Raw genomic sequence first — 21,486 nt, forward strand, 5'->3', positions numbered from 1 at the left:
AAAGGAAGATGGTGAGAAGAATCGGGGATCTGGGAAGGTTGGAGGGAGGCGAAAGATAAGAATGCGAGTAGACATTACATGTCCGAGACCCTTAAAATTATAATTTACTAATATAACAGCAGTGATATGTGCTGTTGGCTGTTTAGGACAAGAAAGGTAAGCACAATAAATAATTCCCTGTGCTGTACTTTTTGAATGATATGGTGAGCCTCTACCAAGTTGTGATTTATGGCGGCATGGTATGAGTTGCATATGGGCAAAAAAAAAAAAAAAAAAAAATCACTTTTGTGTCCCCCCCCAATCCTGACATTGGATCTGCACCCCTGCCCTCAGCCCTATGTTCCCTCATTTCTAACTTTTGTCGTCACTGAAAATTAGGCCCTATGTTCCCTCAGCCCTATGTTCCCTCATTTCTAACTTTTGTTGTCACTGAAAATTAGGCCCTATTCCCACAGCCCTTTGGTCTCACCATTGGTTGGGTTTAGGCAATGAAGAAAGGAGTTGGTTAAGTTTAGTAAAAAGACCAGGTAGAGGCTAGACAGGCCAGATAGACAGAGTCCAGATAGGTAGAGAGAGTCCAGAGGGAACATAGGGCTGAGGGAACATAGGGCTGAGGGAACATAGGCACGCTCCCAGAAGAGCGACAGGCACAAAACAGAGCACCTTTCATAAAAGACGCTGTATCTCCTTTTCTAGAAAAAAAGCAGGGATTTTGGTGAAAACCGGCCATGTTTAGCTTGAGTTTTCTCAGGACCAGAGGCACGTAGAAACAAGCGGTTTGTGGCCATTTGAAGCAGAAAGTTTTACCTTTCAAATGAGCCATAGTATGTGTTGGTGGCAATAATATACAATACGCTGTGGCTCTACAAAAATCGTCAAAAATGGTCTAAATTGCCGGTACACTTGACTAAAACTCAATGGGCTCTACTTTGGTAAACTGGCACAGGTGCAGCGGATAAGGCCTGCGCTCCGCGTTCGCTTCGCCAACGGGGAGTGGTCAGGAGCAGTTTGCAATTTTCCTTCGAAACGCAGCGGGGCGCATCCCGCCTACTTCCCTCCCACCGGCGCAAATGGCATAGAGGGAGGAGAGAAGGCGTGGAGTGGGTTTGACACAGCCGAGTCAGATCTTCACCAATCAAATGAGCTCCTCTCCTCGCCTTTAAATCCGCCGCGCGCGCAAGGCGGACGTTTGATTTCACCGTGGAAGAGAAGATTTGAATCAGCACATACAGATTACAGCATACACATTCAGCACATCTATATCGATTGTCCTGTCACACTGATGACAGATCAAAGGCTGCACAGATGAAAGATGAGGATGGATTACTGCTGTGTTGACACTACACGATTATCTGCTATATGTATGTATTTACTTATTGATTTATTGAGCCGCATCGTCACGCGACCATAACAAATAAACTATCATCTCTCACAGCAAGTGAGACGGGAGGAAACTGATGTTCTGGTCCGGTCCAAGCTCGCAGTGTCCGGTCGCGCGAACAGACCTCACGGGCTGATGATGCAAAAGTAGTCTGGGAGGGAGGAGGTTATGATGTTATCCAGGTTATCCTGGGCTGTTGCCCAGTAAAAAAAAACAAAAAACAAAACACACACCCCCCTTTTCCATTAATAAAGACACTCATATTTAGTAACCTATATTTAAACACGTGTGCACAGATCACAACATAAACAAACAGCTGTGCGTAAAGGAGGCATCACGGAGCGTCTCTCTTTTTCTTTTTTCTTTAGAATTTACCTGAGAGGGGAGATGTGAATATCTGCTCACTATGATGCCGAGGCTGATTGTGGTTTGCTGTGAGAGATGATAGTTTATTTGTTTTCAGTTTTATTTGTTATGGTCGCGTGACGATGCGGCGCTGGCCCCTAATAAATCAATAAGTAAATAAATAAATAGCTGATCATCTGCAACGGCACAGTGTGTAGTGTCAACACCTGCTCTTGGGACATCCAAGGCTGCTTTTTTGTCCCATGCAGTCCCTCCGTGGTTTCATCTGTGTTAATTCAGTCAGGCTGAGTTTCCATTACGCAAGCCTTTGATCTGTCATCAGTGTGACGGGACAATCTATATAGATCAGGGGTCTCAAACTCAAATGAGCTGGGGGCCACTGCTGGCACTGTCATCTCAGTGGAGGGCCACTAAAGTTTTCAAGACGAATATAATTTTTTTTTTTTTTTTTTTTTTTTTTTCTGAAAAAAATCAAATATTGTACGATAATTAGGGCTGTCAAACGATTGAAATTTGTAATCCTTTAATTTCCTGAGTTAATCACATAGTATTTTTCTTTTTTGCTTGAAATACCAGCAAGATGAATGGAAAGCATAAGAAACATCCAGATCTGGACGTTTCTTATGCTTTCCATGCTTTCCAAATACCATTTTCATGGTATTTAAAAATCAGCTGTCAGAGAGAGAGAGCAGCCTCGTTTGGTGACAAGAAGAACAAGTTCTCTAGTGTAGGAACATGAGGAGAAAAAACATATGCAAGTTTTCTGCATCATAAGACCCCCCCCTCCCCCTCCCACACGCACACACACTCCACCCCTCCCTCCCTCACTCCCTCCCTCACCAGCTGAATGAACGGGAGATTGGGGGGGAAAAAAACTCGCTAGTCGAAGCGGCAGCTCTACGTCGCGCACAACCACAACAACGGCAACAACAGCAACATGTTGCAGTGGATTATCACTGTTTGTGTATGAGACACCGGGACCACGGGGCAGAGCGACTCCTCACAGTACAAATGTACGACCGTCGGTGTGACGTGCAGAGCGCAGCAGGACGACTCCTCAGTCCATGAGTTTCATGTCTCAGACCGGATCATGTGAATCCAGTTGCAGAAATATCCGGGGGACGGGAGCGTCGCGCTAACCGTAGTAACTCACACACTCAGACATGCACACACAGCCTACCTGTGATCACGTCTGGAGAAGGCAGCTTCTCTGTTTCCCCCAACTACGAGCGGCCCGAGGTTAGCGCATTAATTGCGCATAAAAAAAAATAGGGCCGTTAAAAGCATTTTGCATTAAGGCATTAACTTTGACAGCCTTTCCTACTTTTCATGTCAAGACGCGGGCCAGATGTAGGGGGGCCGCGGGCCAGATGTAGGGGGGCCGCGGGCCGGATGTGGCCCCCGGGCCGGGAGTTTGAGACCCCTGATATAGATATAGGTGTATGTGCTGATTCAGATACAATAAATAGGGGTTATTGTGATGATGATGATGATTATTATTATTATTATTAATTGCATTTAAATGTGCCTGGAACTGTGGAAATCTGCCTGTGAGGTCTTGGTGACGTGGGCGCACTGCGCGCTGGGCAGTCAAAATACCAGTCCGCTGGCTGCGCTTCGCCTTGCGCTGAGATTAGACCAGGTTGGAGCTGGCGAGCTTTCAGCGCACTCTCCGCGCGGTCTATCTGCAACAAATTGTCACTGCGCCACGGCGAATCTGTCGACACCTCCCCCTGCTGCGCGACCACTCCCATCTCGGCGCACAGCAGTCTGCCAATTTACCGAATCCGCTGCGCACCTTGTTGCACTGGAGGAAAATGCCACTGCGCCAGCTGCGCCAGGGCTCGCCTCGCTGCGCCCCCATGAGTTGCGCCATCAAAATAGGGCCCAATGAGTTAATTCTGAGAACAAAAGAAATGGCGTGCTCGACTCTTGTATAAAGGTGAACTGGGTGCCGGCTCATGTCAGCACTCACGATAGAAGCTTGAAACATTTATTAAACGCACAGCAGTGTCAGACGGACGCGTTTCAGCCCTTGGCTTTCCTCAGCGTAAATGAGCTGAATGGGTGTAGCCCATATATATAACATTCAAGACTTCCCTGAATACCACCAGCTGGCATGAATCAGTCAAACAATTAAGATAATACAACCAGTGGCCAATAGGTATTCGGAACCTACAATACAATTAATAAGATGACCACCTTCAGTGTGTGACTGATATAGTAAAATATGAAGCCTCCTATCTACACAACCAAATATATTAGTACATGGTGAACATCGCAAGCATCAAACATCACGGAATAAGAATCAGGTAAGTATAATTGCTTGAAAACAGTACAAAAATAATCAGAAAGAAACTAAAAAAATAGTTTTTTTTTTAGAAAATATATATCCACAATTGTGAATCCTCTCAGCAGGAAAACTCATCTACTCAAAACAACTGTCAAACTGTCTTTTGTGCCCTCGAAAGAGGCCGATCTATTTACTACAAAGATTGAACTGTTCAAGTAAACAGTGGAGGAAAAACTGAGCTGCAAAAACTCTGGTTCAGCTTGGGATGTGATGAAAACCATGACCGGTCTGCATGGCAGCAAATGCAGGAAAAAAGTGGTTTTAGATGGTTTTGATAACAAGTCACTCGCTGATGAGCTCAATCAGTTTTATCTTAGGTTTGATGTTAATAACTTCTCTAAGGAACGTGAATTTTTAAAAGTTGATCTTTCCAGTTCTTCTCCTGTCACTTCTTTCGATAAACGCACTGTAGTGAACACTTTTAAGCATTGCAACGCAAGACCAGTCCTGGCCCTGATAATACTGAGAGTCGTTTTCTCTCTTGCTGCGCAGAACAACTGGGTCCAATTTTTTATCATATTTTTATGCTATCACTTGTTCAGCAGAGGGTACCAAAAATGTGGAAACAGTCAATCATAGTCCCTGTGGCAAAAATCTGTCATCTCAAGGTTCTAAATGACTATAGGCCAGTGGCTCTCACTTCCCTGGTCATGAAGTGATTTGAGAAACTGATTAAGTATGAACTTTTGGCTAAAACTGAACATCTTCTTGATTGATCCCCTTCAGTTTGCGTACAGGATAGGGAGGGGGGTCCAGGACGCTACCATCACACTCCTGGATCTCTTAATCAAACATTTGGAGGGCAACAAAGCTCATGCTAAGCTTCTGTTTGTGGACTTTGCATCTGCATTCAACACCATTCAGCCCCATCTGCTGGTGGATAGGCTTTGCAACAACTTTGGTGTTGACTCCAATATCATGGCTGGCTGGATAATGGACTTCCTCTCTGGCAGATCTCAAAGGGTGAGGGTGAATGGGTGTGTGTCAGGGGAGATTGTTTCATCCACTGGCTCATCTGAAGGGTGTGTCCTCTCCCCACTTCTTTATATTCTATATAGGCTACTAATGACTGTAGTCAGTTCCCAAACAGACATATCTTGAAATTTGCAGATGATACAGTTATTGTGAGCCTCCTCTGTGATGATGAATCAAGCCATGGCCCTGTGATAGATTATTTTTTAAGTGGTGCAAGAACTCCTTTTTAAATTTAAATGTTATTAAAACTAAAGACATGTGCATTGATTCTAGATGCCATTTCCCTACAATAGAGAGCACTATCATTGATGGCCAAGAGGTAGAGTCTGTAGTCAGATACAGTACAAATGTCTTGGTTCCATCATTGACAATAAACTCACTTTTGGAGAAAACACCAACATGATTTGTAAAAAGCGTCAGCAGGTCTGAATGTTAGACACAAAAATGCCTTAAATAAAATAGTGAACATTGGCAGCAAAATCATTGGTATAGCAGAGTAATCTGTGTGTGTGTGTGTGTGTGTGTGTGTGTGTGTGTGTGTGTGTGTGTGTGTGTGTGGTGTGTCTGTCTGTCTGTCTGTCTGTCTGTCTGTCAGTGCCCGTGTGTCTGAGTGTGAGTGAGTGACTCTCAGAAGAAAATGATGAACAAGATGATGAGGTAGGATCTCTGTGGCATATGGCAGCTCCCCCTCGCCGAGATCCCCGCCTCTGAGCTGCCACTTGCCCAGATCTTGGCCCATCACTCCAAAAGTGATATTCTGCCCTCGCCAGAGTGATGTCAAAACAGGTAAAATGTGCCAAAAATGCAATGCACACATCTGCACACAACACACTATTACTACCTGCATCTGAGGGCACATGCAGACTGTTTCTGAATTAAGATTGATTCTGAAAAGTTAGTTTTGAAAGATTGAATGTATGCTGTTAAATGTTATGGAAATTAATGTTGATGTGTTTTATAACAAAAATACCGTAGATGACCGAATAGTCGCCCGCGTGCAAATACGCGCCTGTGCTCTAATACACCGGTTCAATTAAACGCCCGGGCGATTAAGTGTTTACCATAGTCTTGCACAGAAAATAAAATTGTTTTTTAACAGCGTTTCACCGGCTCTCACCTCTGTCAGTCAGCCCCCTCCTCCCGCTCTATCTCTCTCGCATGCAGGCGCACACACACACACACACACACACACGACAGGTCGCGCTAGACTGCTAAAGACAAATAGATGAATGTGCTAATGTACAGTCAGTGTTGAAATTACCGCGATCAACCCCCCCTCCCGCTATCGTTCATAACATTGATCTGATTGGCTGCTCTGATCAGCTCCCTGTGTCGCGGTAACACAGACAAACTGTTTTTATTGTCAGGAGATGTGTCGGGGAAAAAAAGTAGTTTTGTTCCAGTGGTCCTATGGTGACCTCCTTGTTCTTTGCATAATGGTCTGGTGCGGCTCATTGCAAAAATAAATAGTAGCTTGTTGCAAATACGCGCCTGGTTCTTATAAACGCCTGGGCTCCAAGTCGATTCAGCATATTAAACGCCCGGGCTACTAAATGCTCATCTACGGTGTGTGATAATGTTATGTTTTGTGCTTTTTAGCAGTCAAACCAGTTGGGGTCATTTTGACCCCAGAGGACAATGGATGTTACTATTTGCTGCCATTTAAAAAAATGAAAGGGTTAAAAAAAAAATCCTGATGGAAGTTTGTCATATACTAGTGTCTGATAATCCATCAATTCATTTTCCTTTGATCTTTACTATATTTGAAATTATTCTGATTTTCTGGTAAGCGATCCGGTCTTGTACCACTTCTTGTCAGCCGATGGAGTTAGCAGTCCCCGCCCTCGTCCCTACGTCACCACATTCACGCGCATCCCTTGGCAAGGCAATTTTATTTGTATAGCCCGTTTTTACAAACAGTTTGTCTCAAAGGGCTTTACATGGCATCGTAACAACATCCTCTGTCCTTAGACCCTCACCTTGGCTGCACACACAGAGAGGACCGCCGCTTTATGCCGTTCTCTCTCCTCATTGGATAAAGGTTGTAGGATACAAGGAAAGTTTTCTCCTCAGCTTACAGCAGAGCAGAATGACTGACAGACCCGTGTTTCAGACCAAACACTCTATATGAGTGATTGCTGTCGGAAGATATTATTTAAGACTTATATTAACACAAACATTCCGCTTACTTCTGTTTTAATAGGTTGTTCTGAAGTTGAATTAAAAGATGAAACATGGGGCGGTGTTTAGCTCAGTTGGTAGAGCACCCGCCCCATGTGTTGAGGCTGTAGTCCTCACTGCAGGCGACCAGTGTCTGATAATCCATCAATTCATTTTCTTTTGATCTTCACCATATTTGAAATTATTCAGATTATGTAAATGTAAATGTGATAGCATGAACACATTACAAGTGAGAAAAAAAACATGAGCAAAAAAGATGAAATAATTGCTGTGTCACCAGTGGTCTATAACTGACGTTTATATGCAGCGCTATTGGCCATCTCAGGTATAAATGCTCAGAAATCAAGTTTGTTTGATTCTAATAAGTTGTAAGCTTCAGAAATCATCAAACACATACTGTATATTTAGGAAAAGTCACGGATTGAGAGACATGTAGTTTTAATGTAAATTAAATTATTTTAAAAACTACAAATAATAATAATAATAATAATAATAATAATAATAATAATAATAATAATAATAATAATAATTAAAGCCGCAAGCGGCATTGACGGGCCCTCGCTCATCCATGCCACCGCGGGGTCCGCGCAGCAGTATTTGTCCATATAATGGTTGTGAATGGTGCTCACTTTTCTTCGTCCAAAAAGACACACCAAAAAACATCCAAATACCTCCATACTGCTCGTCTGTAATGTCCCTCTTGTATTGAAGCCCCGACATGAGAAATTGTTCCGCCGGTCAGTGCAAATCAAACAGGAAGAGCAGTGAACTGAGACACTGGGAGCTTCCGGTACAAACAAGCTTAAAATATATACTTATTAAAAAATTTTCAAAACAATTTCTCATGTTGGGGCTTCAATACAAGAGGGACATTACAGACGAGCAGTATTGAGGTATCTGGATGTTTTTTATAAATTGTTAACATTTTCATTTCCATTATTATTTTACTCTCCCTGGTGCTACGAGCATCTTGCACTTTAACTATCCTAAATGGGAAAAACAGCACTTTACTCTAGAAAACTAGCACTTTAACTAACCAGCACTTTAACTTATCAGCACTAATGCTAACTCCATGCACTTTATCGGCCCCAGGAGCTGCTGCTGGCCCACCAGGTGGTGTTCTGTGATCCTACTTTTAGAATGAGGTGATGTATGTGTTTTCAGTGTAGTCCCCCGGTTGCCCAAGGGGTAACAGGTGTGGCCCGTGTGTGGGCCTTTGTGTTTATCTGTGCCTTTCTATGTCTTGGGCCTTTCTGTATTGCACTATGTTGTGTATTCTTTGGCATCTGTATTTTATTGTGTTATGTATTGTGAGTGTCAGGACTACAGATGGAAATTAGCCCGAGGGCTAAATCTGGTACAACCATCTTTTCTTTGTTTTTTTCAATTGACTAATGGTAATGTACACTGTCCTGTTTCAATAAACTAAATTAACGAACTAACTAACTTTTGGTGTGTCATTTTGGACGAAGAAAAGTGAGCACCATTCACAACCATTATGGACAAATACTGCTGCGCGGACCCCCCCGTAACTCTGAGAAGGCACGGAGGACTCTGAAAATTCTCCCAGCCCTTAGTCGACATGAGGGTGAGTAGATAGAGTGAAATTTGAATTTTGGGTGAACTATCCCTTAAAAAAAAAAAACCTGCTCGTGGCAGTGGAGCTGAGAACAGCGGAGTTTCCTCTGCTGTAGCTATGTATATACTGTGTATATATATATACTATATCATTAATCTCATTGGGTGGGCAATCTGGCAATCTGGGTGGGCCTATGCACATCCAGGCTCCGCCGCTTTGTACAATTTGTTCGATAACTGCAACAGTTATCAAACAAATTGTACTAAAAACATGCTAAGTCAATATTATAAGGTAGAGTACAACAGTTATAAAGTAGCAGATTAAGATTCCAGCTCAGAACTGTAGGATACAGTAGCCTATACTGTGTCACAATCACCAGAGACAGAGGACAGAGTGCAGAGCAACACAAGCGGTAAATCTCAAATCACAATCCCTTTTTATTATCAATCAGGGTCAAACACCAGTCAAGCAGTTAGATCAGGCAGAGGTATAAAAACGCTTGATGAAAAGATGGACAACAAGGCTGGAGCACTGGAACTCACACTACAGATTGCTGGATACACTGACCCAAGGGAAGGACAGCACAGCTTATTTCCACAAGGGAGGGGGGACAACGAGACACTGGGTAAACACATTAGGGTAGGGCACTGTTGGATACAAAATAAGATAACTAGGGCCAGTTGCAATCTGAGATTTTTATTTCCGACATTCAGTGGTACAAAATGCGATAAATGTGATCAATGAGTCAGAAAAATGCTCATCAAAGTAAATGAATGACTTCTGACTAGAAAAGACGGGGCTTCAGGTTCAGCTTTATTTGTGTCCCGACTCCCCGTAGGACAATTATTTGTGCTTTATTTGTGTCACAGTGAGCTGAAACAACAACAGCAGCAGCAACTAAATAAGCCCATAAATGACAGGGAACGTGCAATCAGTGCGTATTATCCGTTTCTGCCATCATCATCAACATCACATAGGAACAAGAAACATGAAACAAAGAGCAGAACCACAACATATCAATCAATCAATCAGGTACGACTCCTACCTTGTTCAAAATTCAAAAGGGAAATGGCAGTAGAGTTTATCCCCACAAAATGGACATAAACCCAAGCTGGTTCTAGACCAGACTGAGCCACTGGTCTCCATATCTCTCTTTTTTTTTTTTAAGTATATTTTTTGGGCATTTATGCCTTTATGGATAGTACAGTTCAGACAGACAGGAAACGGGGAGGCAGAGAGAGGGGGAATGACATGCAGTAAATGGCGCCCGACACGGGACTCGAACCAGGGCCGACTGCAGCGAGGACTGTGCCTCTATACATGGGGCGCCCGCTCTAACCACTACGCCATGCGACGCCCCCTCTCTTTTAAATATTTTAAAATAGCTATACCTTCTCATGCAAATGAGGGTGGTGGTGGTGGTGGTGTGTGTGTGGGGTCTCCCCCCTCTTTTCTCTCATATCCAATACAACTTCATATACAATCTTATGGTGCAAGGAAAACTAAGTGAAAAGGAAAATGAAAATTACATTGGGCCCCAGCCTCTTAATCTAGTGTGTTAAGATGGGCCTCTTGACGCACTTCCTTCCAATCCTGTAATCTCAGTTTGGCAGTTTGACTATAGGGTTAGTGTTGAGGTATAAAAATCACACCCTTGCTCTCTGACTCTTGATCCCACCAGCACTACTGAGCTCTTTAGGTGAAGAAGCTCAGCACAACAACACACAACCAACATGGCTTGGGAAGGAGGAATCGAGCCCAATGGCACAGAGGGAAAGAACTTCTACATCCCCTTTTCCAACAAGACTGGGGTTGTTAGAAGTCCCTTTGAATATCCACAGTACTACATGGTGGATCCCATCATGTTCAAGCTTCTAGCCTTCTACATGTTCTTCCTGATCTGCACCGGAACTCCCATCAACGGTCTGACGCTGCTGGTAACTATGCAGAACAAGAAACTCCAGCAACCTCTCAACTACATCCTGGTCAACCTGGCTGTGGCTGGTCTCATCATGTGCGCCTTCGGATTCACCATCACCATCATCTCTGCTTTTAATGGCTACTTCGTTCTTGGAGCCACTGCCTGCGCTGTTGAGGGATTCATGGCCACGCTTGGAGGTAAAACTTCAGCTAAGATCCCAGCCGATTTCTAGATTTCTCCTCAATGTTTCTTGGCACTGTAGTTGCATTGAACTGTTGCAAGTTAACCTTAACGTTTCTCCCTCTTTTCTCTCTGCAGGTCAAGTTGCTCTCTGGTCTCTGGTCGTCCTGGCTGTTGAGAGATACATCGTTGTCTGCAAACCCATGGGAAGCTTCAAGTTCAGTAATACTCATGCCGGAGCTGGTGTTGGTTTCACCTGGGTCATGGCTTTCGCATGCGCCGGACCCCCACTGTTCGGCTGGTCCAGGTAAAAACACAAAGAACCACTCAAACATACCATCCATGTCTAAAAAGGTAAAAGTGAAAAATAATTAATTGTTTACAATAATGGCTCTTCTTCCATCTCACACAGGTACCTCCCAGAAGGCTTGCAGTGCTCCTGTGGACCTGACTACTACACTCTGGCAGAAGGCTTTAAAGGGATAGTTCACCCTAGAATGATATTTCGCTCATTATCTACTCACCCTCATGTTGACTAAGGGCTGGAAGAATTTCCAGAGTCCACCGTCCCTTCTCTGAGTTACAGGGGGTCTTGGCGTCGCAGTGCATTTCAATGCAACGGTTGCAAAGGGACACCAGAGCTCTTCGTAAAAAAACACACACAAAAAAACATCCAAATACCTCCATGATGCTCGTATGTAATGTCCGTCTTGTGCTGAAGCCCCAAATTGCGTAATTGTCCCGAAAAAAATTAAATAAGTCTATATTTTAAGCTTGTTTGTAGCGGAAGCTTCTCAAAGCTCTTTTTGGGGCTTCAGCACAAGACGGACATTACATACGAGCATCATGGAGGTATTTGGATGTTTTTTTGTGTGTGTTTTTTTACGAAGAGCTCTGGTGTCCCTTTGCAACCGTTGCATTGAAATGCACTGCTACGCCAAGACCCCCTGTAACTCAGAGAAGGGACGGTGGACTCTGGAAATTCTTCCAGCCCTTAGTAAACATGAGGGTGAGTAGATAATGAGCGAAATATCATTCTAGGGTGAACTATCCCTTTAACAATGAATCATACGTCATGTACATGTTTGTTGTCCACTTCTTCACTCCTGTCTTCCTCATCTTCTTCACTTATGGAAGCCTGGTGCTGACAGTCAAAGCTGTGAGTAAAATGCCACTTCTTCTGACAGACTTTTTGGATATCTTCTTAACTTTATGTATTTATCGTTGTAATTTTTAATGACCGTATCCAATTTTATTTGACCAAACTCTTCAGGCTGCAGCCCAGCAGCAGGAGTCAGAGTCCACCCAGAAGGCTGAGAGGGAAGTGAAACGCATGTGCATCCTGATGGTCTTCGGCTTCCTGCTAGCTTGGGGGCCATATGCTGCTTTTGCTGCCTGGATTTTTATGAATAAGTGAGCTGCCTTCACTGCCCTGACTGCATCAATCCCTGCCTTCTTTGCTAAGAGCTCAGCCTTGTACAACGTGGTGATCTATGTGCTGATGAACAAACAGGTTAGTTGCTATGAAATGGTCTTGCCTTAACTTTTCAGTGTTTAAACCCACCTTGTTGACCATTACTTGTTGGTTACTCTAACATGCTTTTTTGCTCTTTTTCAGTTCCGTAACTGCATGCTCAGCACTATTGGAATGGGCGGCATGGTGGAGGATGAGACCTCAGTTTCTACCAGCAAGACAGAAGTGTCCTCTGTCTCTTAAACATAGAGACATTTTCCTTTTTACTCTCTCTTTAACCTTGAATAATCCTCATTGTGGACTGAGTTACATTCATGGACATCTGAACTACATGGAACTCATGAACTGCATGTATTCACCTTTTGTTTTGAAGGTTGCTGGAAATATATTTGAATTCAAATTAATGCAAATAATTAGGGATGAGCGAGTACAGCATTTTCTGTATCTGTTAACCATATGAATTATCTGTATCTGTATCTGTACTCGGAATGGGCAGGGTTTAACCCAGAAGTGGGTCGGGTTGTCTTGAAATGGGCGAGGCTTTAACCGGTATGTTATTTTAAGCATGCAATTGACATGGATTGATCAGAAATTGTTATATTTATTGCTAATTAGAAAACTATTTACAGGACAGCATCAGCATTGAGCTTCAGATCAATGGTTTTGATCACGATAGCAAACAAACTATTTACACAAGTTTTGCAACAATGAATACAACACATGCGGTTGCAATTATGAAGGAAAATGTAATGAACAAGAGTTTTCATACTCAACAACTTTTTTTTTTAACTTTAATTTTTTTTTTAATGATCAGTGTGATTTTTATTTTTATTTCCACACCAGGTGTGTTTGTGTGAGTGAGTAAGAGAGAGACTGAGACAGCTGAGTGTCAGCTACTCTCTGTGTATCACTCATTCTGTATCACTGATCATGAGAGAGAGAGGGGAGGGGGGAGAGAGTGTAGCTTAATTTGTAATTTATACCACTGCTATTTTTTATGAAATACAGCAAGAAAGTGTCAGACAATGCGTGAAGTTAAAAAAAAATGGTTAGAGCCAGCTGACGGTTAAAAAAAAAAAAAAAAAAAACTCCGACGACCGGCAGAGAGAGGGAGAGGGAGAGAGAGAGAGAGAGAGAGAGAGAGAGAGAGAGAGAGAGAGAGAGAGAGAGAGAGAGAGCGTGTGTGTGAAAAAAAAAAAAAAAATCTCAGACAGGCAGAGACGCAACGCGAGTCGGCACCACGTCTGAACGAACCCACGTTTACCAGAACTCTACTGGTTAATAAGTAAGTAACTGAAGTAATAACAAACCTGAAGCTGAAGAAACCCTAAACGTTAAGGGTAAAGACCCACGAACCTGAGTGATTGAGGGAGAGACAGACAGCTGTCAGCTGTTCTGTGTGTGAGTGATCAGAGCGGGACACAGCAACACACCTGCATGTGTGTAGGGGAGGGGCGCTGTAGCCTATCACAGAACGCAGACACAGTCAGCTATCCAATGAGGATTTTCATTCAATCTTTTTTTTTTTCCGAGCACAGATATTGACTGGTATTACTCGTTTAATACTCGTACTCGGCAAAAGTGTCCGGCTCAACTCTACAAATAATTGTAAAATCTGTGAACACGTGTAGGCCTATATGGATGCTCATTTTGTCTCCCTGCGGCACAGATATTCATGAGATGTCTGGGTCATTTGGCACCATCATTTTCTTTTGATCTTTACTGTATTTGAAATTATTCAGATTATGTAAATGTTAAATGTGATAGCATGAACACATTACAAGTGAGAAAAAAAAGATGAGCAAAAAAGATGAAATAATTGCTGTGTCCCCAGTGGTCTATAACTGCCGTTTATATGCAGCGCTATTGGCCATCTCAGGTATAAATGCTCAGAAATCAAGTTTGTTTCATTCTAATAAATTGTAAGCTTCAGAAATCATCAAACACATACTGTATGATACATACGTACTGATGATTGTGCCGGCAGCACGGCTCTCTACCCAAGCCGAATTTCTCCTATGGGAGACAAATAAAGTTGACTTTGACTTTGTATTTAGGAAAAGTAACGGATTGAGAGACATGTAGTTTTAATGTAACTTAAATTATTTTAAAAACTACAAATAATAACAATAACAATAACAATAATAAAACTACAAAAGAATCAAAAGAAAAGCCAAAACGGTTTGTGAGACAGCTGTACAGTATCTACCTGCTCCAGTACCATAATAACCCCCTTACTGATCGCTGGTGAACGGAAGGGTCGCGCAACGTCAGTCAAGTCAATCAAATTCGTTTTTATTTTTGTGTATATAAAATTCTGAATGTTCAAGAAAATAAAAACCACAATGAAACTTTTTAAGCAAATTATATCAAAAAAATATATATTTTAAAAAGTATAATATAAGGGCCGGGACTTTAACGCGTTAATTAAGATAAATGAAGTACACAAAAATTTACGTGTTAAAATAAATTACGCATTTTAATCATTTTCAGGCGTACCGATTATACTGGAGCACAATTATTTAATGAGTTTAAAAGCCACCGACACTGATCACTGGCCATGGATCTATAAAGTTTTAATGCAGCCTGAATGCAGCTCAAACCGACCCGGTGCCTCAGCACTGCGACCAAGCTTTGATAAACACACCGGATCAGTGCTGGTTTACAGTATCCTCCCGTAGTTTAGCCGGTTGCTACTGGAGCTTAGTTAAAGGGATAGTTCACCCGAAATACAAATTTCACTCATTACCTACTCACCCTCATGTCGACTAAGGGCTGGGAGAATTTTCAGAGTCCTCCGTGCCTTCTCGGAGTTACGGGGGGGGGTCCGCGCAGCAGTATTTGTCCATATAATGGTTGTGAATGGTGCTCACTTTTCTTCGTCCAAAAAGACACACCAAAAAACATCCAAATACCTCCATACTGCTCGTCTGTAATGTCCCTCTTGTATTGAAGCCCCGACATGAGAAATTGTTCCGCCGATCAGTGCAAAGCACACAGGAAGAGCAGTGAACTGAGACACTGGGAGCTTCCGGTACAAACAAGCTTAAAATATAGACTTATTAAATTTTTTTCAGAACAATTTCTCATGTCGGGGCTTCAATACAAGAGGGACATTACAGACGAGCAGTATGGAGGTATCTGGATGTTTTTTATAAATTGTTAACATTTTTATTTCCATTATTATTTTACTCTCCCTGGTGCTACGAGCTTTTTGCACTTTAACTATCCTAAATGGGAAAAACAGCACTTTACTCTAGAAAACTAGCACTTTAACCAGCACTTTAACTTACCAGCACTAATGCTAACTCCATGCACTTTATCGGCCCCAGGAGCTGCTGCTGGCCTACCAGGTGGTGTTCTGTGATCCTACTTTTAGAATGAGGTGATGTATGTGTTTTCAGTGTAGTCCCCCGGTTGCCCAAGGGGTAACAGGTGTGGCCCGTGTGTGGGCCTTTGTGTTTATCTGTGCCTTTCTATGTCTTGGGCCTTTCTGTATTGCACTATGTTGTGTATTCTTTGGCATCTGTATTTTATTGTGTTTTGTATTGTGAGTGTCAGGACCACAGATGGAAAATAGCCCGAGGGCTAAATCTGGTACAACCATCTTTTCTTTGTTTTTTTTCAATTGACTAATGGTAATGTACACTGTCCTGTTTCAATAAACTAAATTAACTAACTAACTAACTTTTGGTGTGTCATTTTGGACGAAATAAAGTGAGCACCATTCACAACCATTATGGACAAATACTGCTACGCAGACCCCCCCGTAACTCCGAGAAGGCGCGGAGGACTCCGGAAATTCTCCCAGCCCTTAGTCGACATGAGGGTGAGTATGAGTGAAATTTGAATTTTGGGTGAACTATCCCTTAAAAAAAAAAAACCTGCTCGTGGCAGTGGAGCTGAGAACAGCGGAGTTTCCTCTGCTGTAGCTATGTATATACTGTATATATATATATATATATATATTTTTTTTTTCATGAATCTCATTGGGTGGGCAATCTGTCAATCTGGGTGGGCCTATGCACATCCAGGCCCACCCATAGCTCCGCCGCTTTGTACAATTTGTTCGATAACTGCAACAGTTATCAAACAAATTGTACTAAAAACATGCTAATTCAATATTATAAGGTAGAGCAGTGATTCCCAAACTGTGGGGCTCCTTTTAGGTGGTACGCAAAAGACTCACTGAATTAAACATAAATAAAATAAAATAAATTTCAGATGCACCAAAAATTGGACAAAAACAAAATTTGACTAGTAGGCTATCGATACCGCTTATGTTTAAATTAGGTAACTTGTAGCCTATAAGATGAAAGAGCAGGTTCTTGGGTGAAATATGAGTCATTTCAGAATATGATCTTTAAGACAGCTTTCTAATGTTAGGATACCCCCCCCCCCCCCCCCCCGACTTGGTGGTACTTGGAGAGGCAAGTATTTGCTGGGATGGTACTTGGTGTAAAAAGTTTGAGAACCACTGAGGTAGAGTACAACAGTTATAAAGTAGCAGATTAAGATTCCAGCTCAGAACTGTAGGATACAGTAGCCTATACTGTGTCACAATCACCAGAGACAGAGGACAGAGTGCAGAGCAACACAAGCGGTAAATCTCAAATCACAATCACTTTTTATTATCAATCAGGGTCAAACACCAGTCAAGCAGTTAGATCAGGTAGAGGTATAAAAACGCTTGATGAAAAGATGGACAACAAGGAACAGAATCAGATCAAACACTGGAGCACTGGAACTCACACTCACACTTATTTCCACAAGGGAGGGGGGACAACGAGACACTGGGTAAACACATTAGGGTAGGGCACTGTTGGATACAAAATAAGATAACCAGGGCCAGTTGCAATCTGAGATTTTTATTTCCGACATTCAGTGGTAAAAAATGAGATTAATGTGATCAATGTGTCAGAAAAATGCTCATCAAAGTAAATGAATGACTCCTGACTAGAAAAGACGGGGCTTTAGGTTCAGCTTTATTTGTGTCCCCGTAATTATTTGTGCTTTATTTGTGTCACAGTGAGCTGAAACAACAACAGCAGCAGCAACTAAATAAGCACATAAATGACAGGGAAAGTGCAATCAGTGCGTATTATCCGTTTCTGCCATCATCATCAACATCACATAGGAACAAGGAACATGAAACAAAGAGCAGAACCACAACATATCAATCAATCAATCAGGTACAACTCCTACCCTGTTCAGAATTCAAAAGGGAAATGGCAGTAGAGTTTATCCCCACAAAATGGACATAAACCCAAGCTGGTTCTAGACCAGACTGAGCCACTGGTCTCCATATCTCTCTTTTAAATATTTTAAAATAGCTATACCTTCTCATGCAAATGAGGGTGGTGGTGGTGGTGGTGTGTGTGTGTGTGGGGTCTCCCCCCTCTTTTCTCTCATATCCAATACAACTTCATATACAATCTTATGGTGCAAGTAAGACTAAGTGAAACGGAAAATGAAAATTACATTGGGCCCCAGCCTCTTTATCTAGTGTGTTAAGATGGGCCTCTTGACGCACTTAATTCCAATCCTGTAATCTCAGTTTGGCAGTTTGACATTAGGGTTAGTGTTGAGGTATAAAAGTCACACCCTTGCACTCTAACTCATGATCCCACCAGCACTACTGAGCTCTTTTGGTGAAGAAGCCCAGTACAACAACACACAACCAAAATGGCTTGGGAAGGAGGAATCGAGCCCAATGGCACAGAGGGAAAGAACTTCTACATCCCCTTTTCCAACAAGACTGGAGTTGTTAGAAGTCCATTTGAATATCCACAGTACTACATGGTGGATCCCATCATGTTCAAGCTTCTAGCCTTCTACATGTTCTTCCTGATCTGCACCGGAACTCCCATCAACGGTCTGACGCTGCTGGTAACTATGCAGAACAAGAAACTCCAGCAACCTCTCAACTACATCCTGGTCAACCTGGCTGTGGCTGGTCTCATCATGTGCGCCTTCGGATTCACCATCACCATCATCTCTGCTTTTAATGGCTACTTCGTTCTTGGAGCCACTGCCTGCGCTGTTGAGGGATTCATGGCCACGTTAGGAGGTAAAACTTCAGCTAAGACCCCAGCCGATTTCTAGATTTCTCCTCAATGTTTCTTGGCACTGTAGTTGCATTGAACTGTTGAAAGTGGACCTTAACGTTTCTCCCTCTTTTCTCTCTGCAGGTCAAGTTGCTCTCTGGTCTCTGGTCGTCCTGGCTGTTGAGAGATACATCGTTGTCTGCAAACCCATGGGAAGCTTCAAGTTCAGTAATACTCATGCCGGAGCTGGTGTTGGTTTCACCTGGGTCATGGCTTTCGCATGCGCCGGACCCCCACTGTTCGGCTGGTCCAGGTAAAAACACAAAGAACCACTCAAACATACCATCCATGTCAAAAAAGGTAAAAGTGAAAAATAATTAATTGTTTACAATAATGGCTCTTCTTCCATCTTACACAGGTACCTCCCAGAAGGCTTGCAGTGCTCCTGTGGACCTGACTACTACACTCTGGCAGAAGGCTTTAACAATGAATCATACGTCATGTACATGTTTGTTGTCCACTTCTTCACTCCTGTCTTCCTCATCTTCTTCACTTATGGAAGCCTGGTGCTGACAGTCAAAGCTGTGAGTAAAATGCCACTTCTTCTGACAGACTTTTTGGATATCTTCTTAACTTTATGTATTTATCGTTGTAATTTTTAATGACCGTATCCAATTTTATTTGACCAAACTCTTCAGGCTGCAGCCCAGCAGCAGGAGTCAGAGTCCACCCAGAAGGCTGAGAGGGAAGTGACACGCATGTGCATCCTGATGGTCTTCGGCTTCCTGCTAGCTTGGGGGCCATATGCTGCTTTTGCTGCCTGGATTTTCATGAACAAGGGAGCTGCCTTCACTGCCCTGACTGCATCAATCCCTGCCTTCTTTGCTAAGAGCTCAGCCTTGTACAACGTGGTGATCTATGTGCTGATGAACAAACAGGTTAGTTGCTATGAAATGGTCTTGCCTTAACTTTTCAGTGTTTAAACTCACCTTGACCATTACTTGCTGGTTACTCTAACATGCTTTTTGCTCTTTTTCAGTTCCGTAACTGCATGCTCAGCACTATTGGAATGGGCGGCATGGTGGACGATGAGTCCTCAGTTTCTACCAGCAAGACAGAAGTGTCCTCTGTCTCTTAAATATAGAGACATTTTCATTTATCTGGACATTTTCCTTTTTACTCTCTCTTTAACCTTGAATAATCCTCAATGTGGACTGAGTTATGTTCATGGACGTCTGAACTACATGGAACTCATGAACTGCATGTATTCACCTTTTGTTTTGAAGGTTGTTGGAAATATATTTGAATTCAAATTAATGCAAATAATTTTAAGATCTGTGAACACGTGTATATAGATGCTCATTTTGTCTCCCTGCGGCACAGATATCCCTGAGATGTCTGGGTCATTTGGCACCAATGAATCTACATAAACACCCTTAAGCAACATGTGTTTTAAATGCCACAATATTTATTTTGTTCTTTTGTTTGTTTGTTTGTCTGTTTTAACACGAGTAGGAACACCTTTTGTTCTTTATTTTTTAAATGAGCAACTATATACATATTGAAAAACTGTTTTTGTCACTTGCCGGGATGGTCATCATGAATTGTAAACATTGTATATATTGTAAAACATAGCATAGCTAAATAAATGCATGCATGAAAATGGGTTGACATACAGTAGTATATTTCTAACATCAGGCCATGAAAACTGCCATCCAAATATTAAGTTAAATAGGAGCTTTAATTCTATATACCCAGAGCTTTAAAGAGATTTACTGAAACTCAGAGAAGCTTGTATCAGGACAGACTATTAACTCATTGAGTGCCAGCCCTTTTATAAAATGGTCAGTGCCGTGTGCCAGCCATTCGGGGCATTTTGAGTAATATTTCAAGACCCAGAGAATATTTTGTATGACTCTGAAAACACCGAACTGCTCAAAGGAAAGAGGAGAGTCTCTATTTAACTAGGGAAAAAACATTTGTTTGTACCTTGTTCCATTCTTGATATATCTTAAAGCAGAAGTGAGTGATATATTTGTGTTTATATAAGTGATTGCTGTCGGAAGATATAACTATTTAAGACTTATATTGAGTGTTTGGACTGAAACACGGGTCTCTCAGTCCCTCTGCTCTGCTCTGAGCCGAAGAGAAAACATTTATCGTATCCTACAGTTTTTATCCAATGAGGAGAGAGAACGGCATGCAGGGCTGTGTGTGCAGCCAAGGAACGCCGTGAATGTGGTGACGTAGCGACGAGGACTGTTATGGTGCGTTCAAGGAAACTCGTATTTTTCCGACCGTGAAGTGGTACCAGTTCGATCTGGTACGAGTTCACCGGTCGGAAGTTACGAGTGGCCGTTATAGTGACTTTCACCGGTAAAACAGGTCGGAAAAACACGAGTGGGTTGCCTGGAACGCTACAAAGTCGTAAGTTGTGACTTGAAGCTGTAATTTACGATTTCAAAAGCCTGCCTGGAACGCAGGATTAGCGAAAACGACCGGATCACTCACTTCTGCTTTAAGTTGAATAGAGCCTGGTTGCACCAAAAAGACCACTTTTTTTCAAGAAAGCTGAGAAAAATGCATTTTTGTGAAAGAGAGTCTCTCAAGAAAAGCAGTGATTTATCCGTTTTAATTTTGGCTTCAAAAACATGTAAGACCCCCCCCCCCCCCCCCCCCCCCCAAAAAAAAAAAAAAAATACAAGTACGAGCAGTTGCTGCCCCCTCAGCCTCTCCTACCCACCCCCTCCCCCTTCACCCTCTCCTAACCCCCTCCCCTCTCCTCTCCTCCTGCTGCATCCCCTCGTCTCTGAAGTAGGGAGGGAGATGTCATGGCTTCTTCAGCCTCTTTGCTGGACGCGGCAGCGACTCACCGTGCTGATCTCGGTTCGTCGTCACGTCGGTTTCAGACAGCAACTGGTGAAACTGCTTTGGCATTTTGGTACTGATCATCTAGATCAGTTTACCTTTCCTGCCTCCTCCGATCACTTCATGCTGGAGCTATGCTAATAGCATCCGTGGCTAAGCTT

At 42.7% G+C, this 21,486-nt stretch overlaps 1 protein-coding gene and 1 pseudogene across 2 annotated transcripts; both read left to right on the top strand.

Annotated features, from left to right (window-relative positions):
• Positions 1-10,568: 10,568 nt before the first annotated feature.
• On the top strand, positions 10,569-12,653 carry LOC310986182 (green-sensitive opsin-like; annotated as a pseudogene). Its single transcript has 6 exons — positions 10,569-10,953; positions 11,075-11,243; positions 11,349-11,415; positions 11,997-12,095; positions 12,210-12,449; positions 12,555-12,653. The product of its transcript is annotated as a green-sensitive opsin-like (transcript).
• A 5,442-nt stretch (positions 12,654-18,095) lies between these two features.
• LOC310986179 (green-sensitive opsin-like) lies at positions 18,096-19,595 on the top strand (the record flags this gene model as incomplete). The annotated part of the gene is made up of 5 exons (XM_083971993.1): positions 18,096-18,480; positions 18,602-18,770; positions 18,876-19,041; positions 19,156-19,395; positions 19,497-19,595. The coding sequence occupies 5 exons, from the start codon at positions 18,096-18,098 to the stop codon at positions 19,593-19,595; spliced, it is 1,059 nt and encodes a 352-aa protein (XP_083828119.1).
• Between the last annotated feature and the right edge of the window lie 1,891 nt (positions 19,596-21,486).

Source organism: Trachurus trachurus (assembly GCF_905171665.1).
Source record: "Trachurus trachurus genome assembly, chromosome: 5".
Taxonomy (NCBI): domain Eukaryota; kingdom Metazoa; phylum Chordata; class Actinopteri; order Carangiformes; family Carangidae; genus Trachurus; species Trachurus trachurus.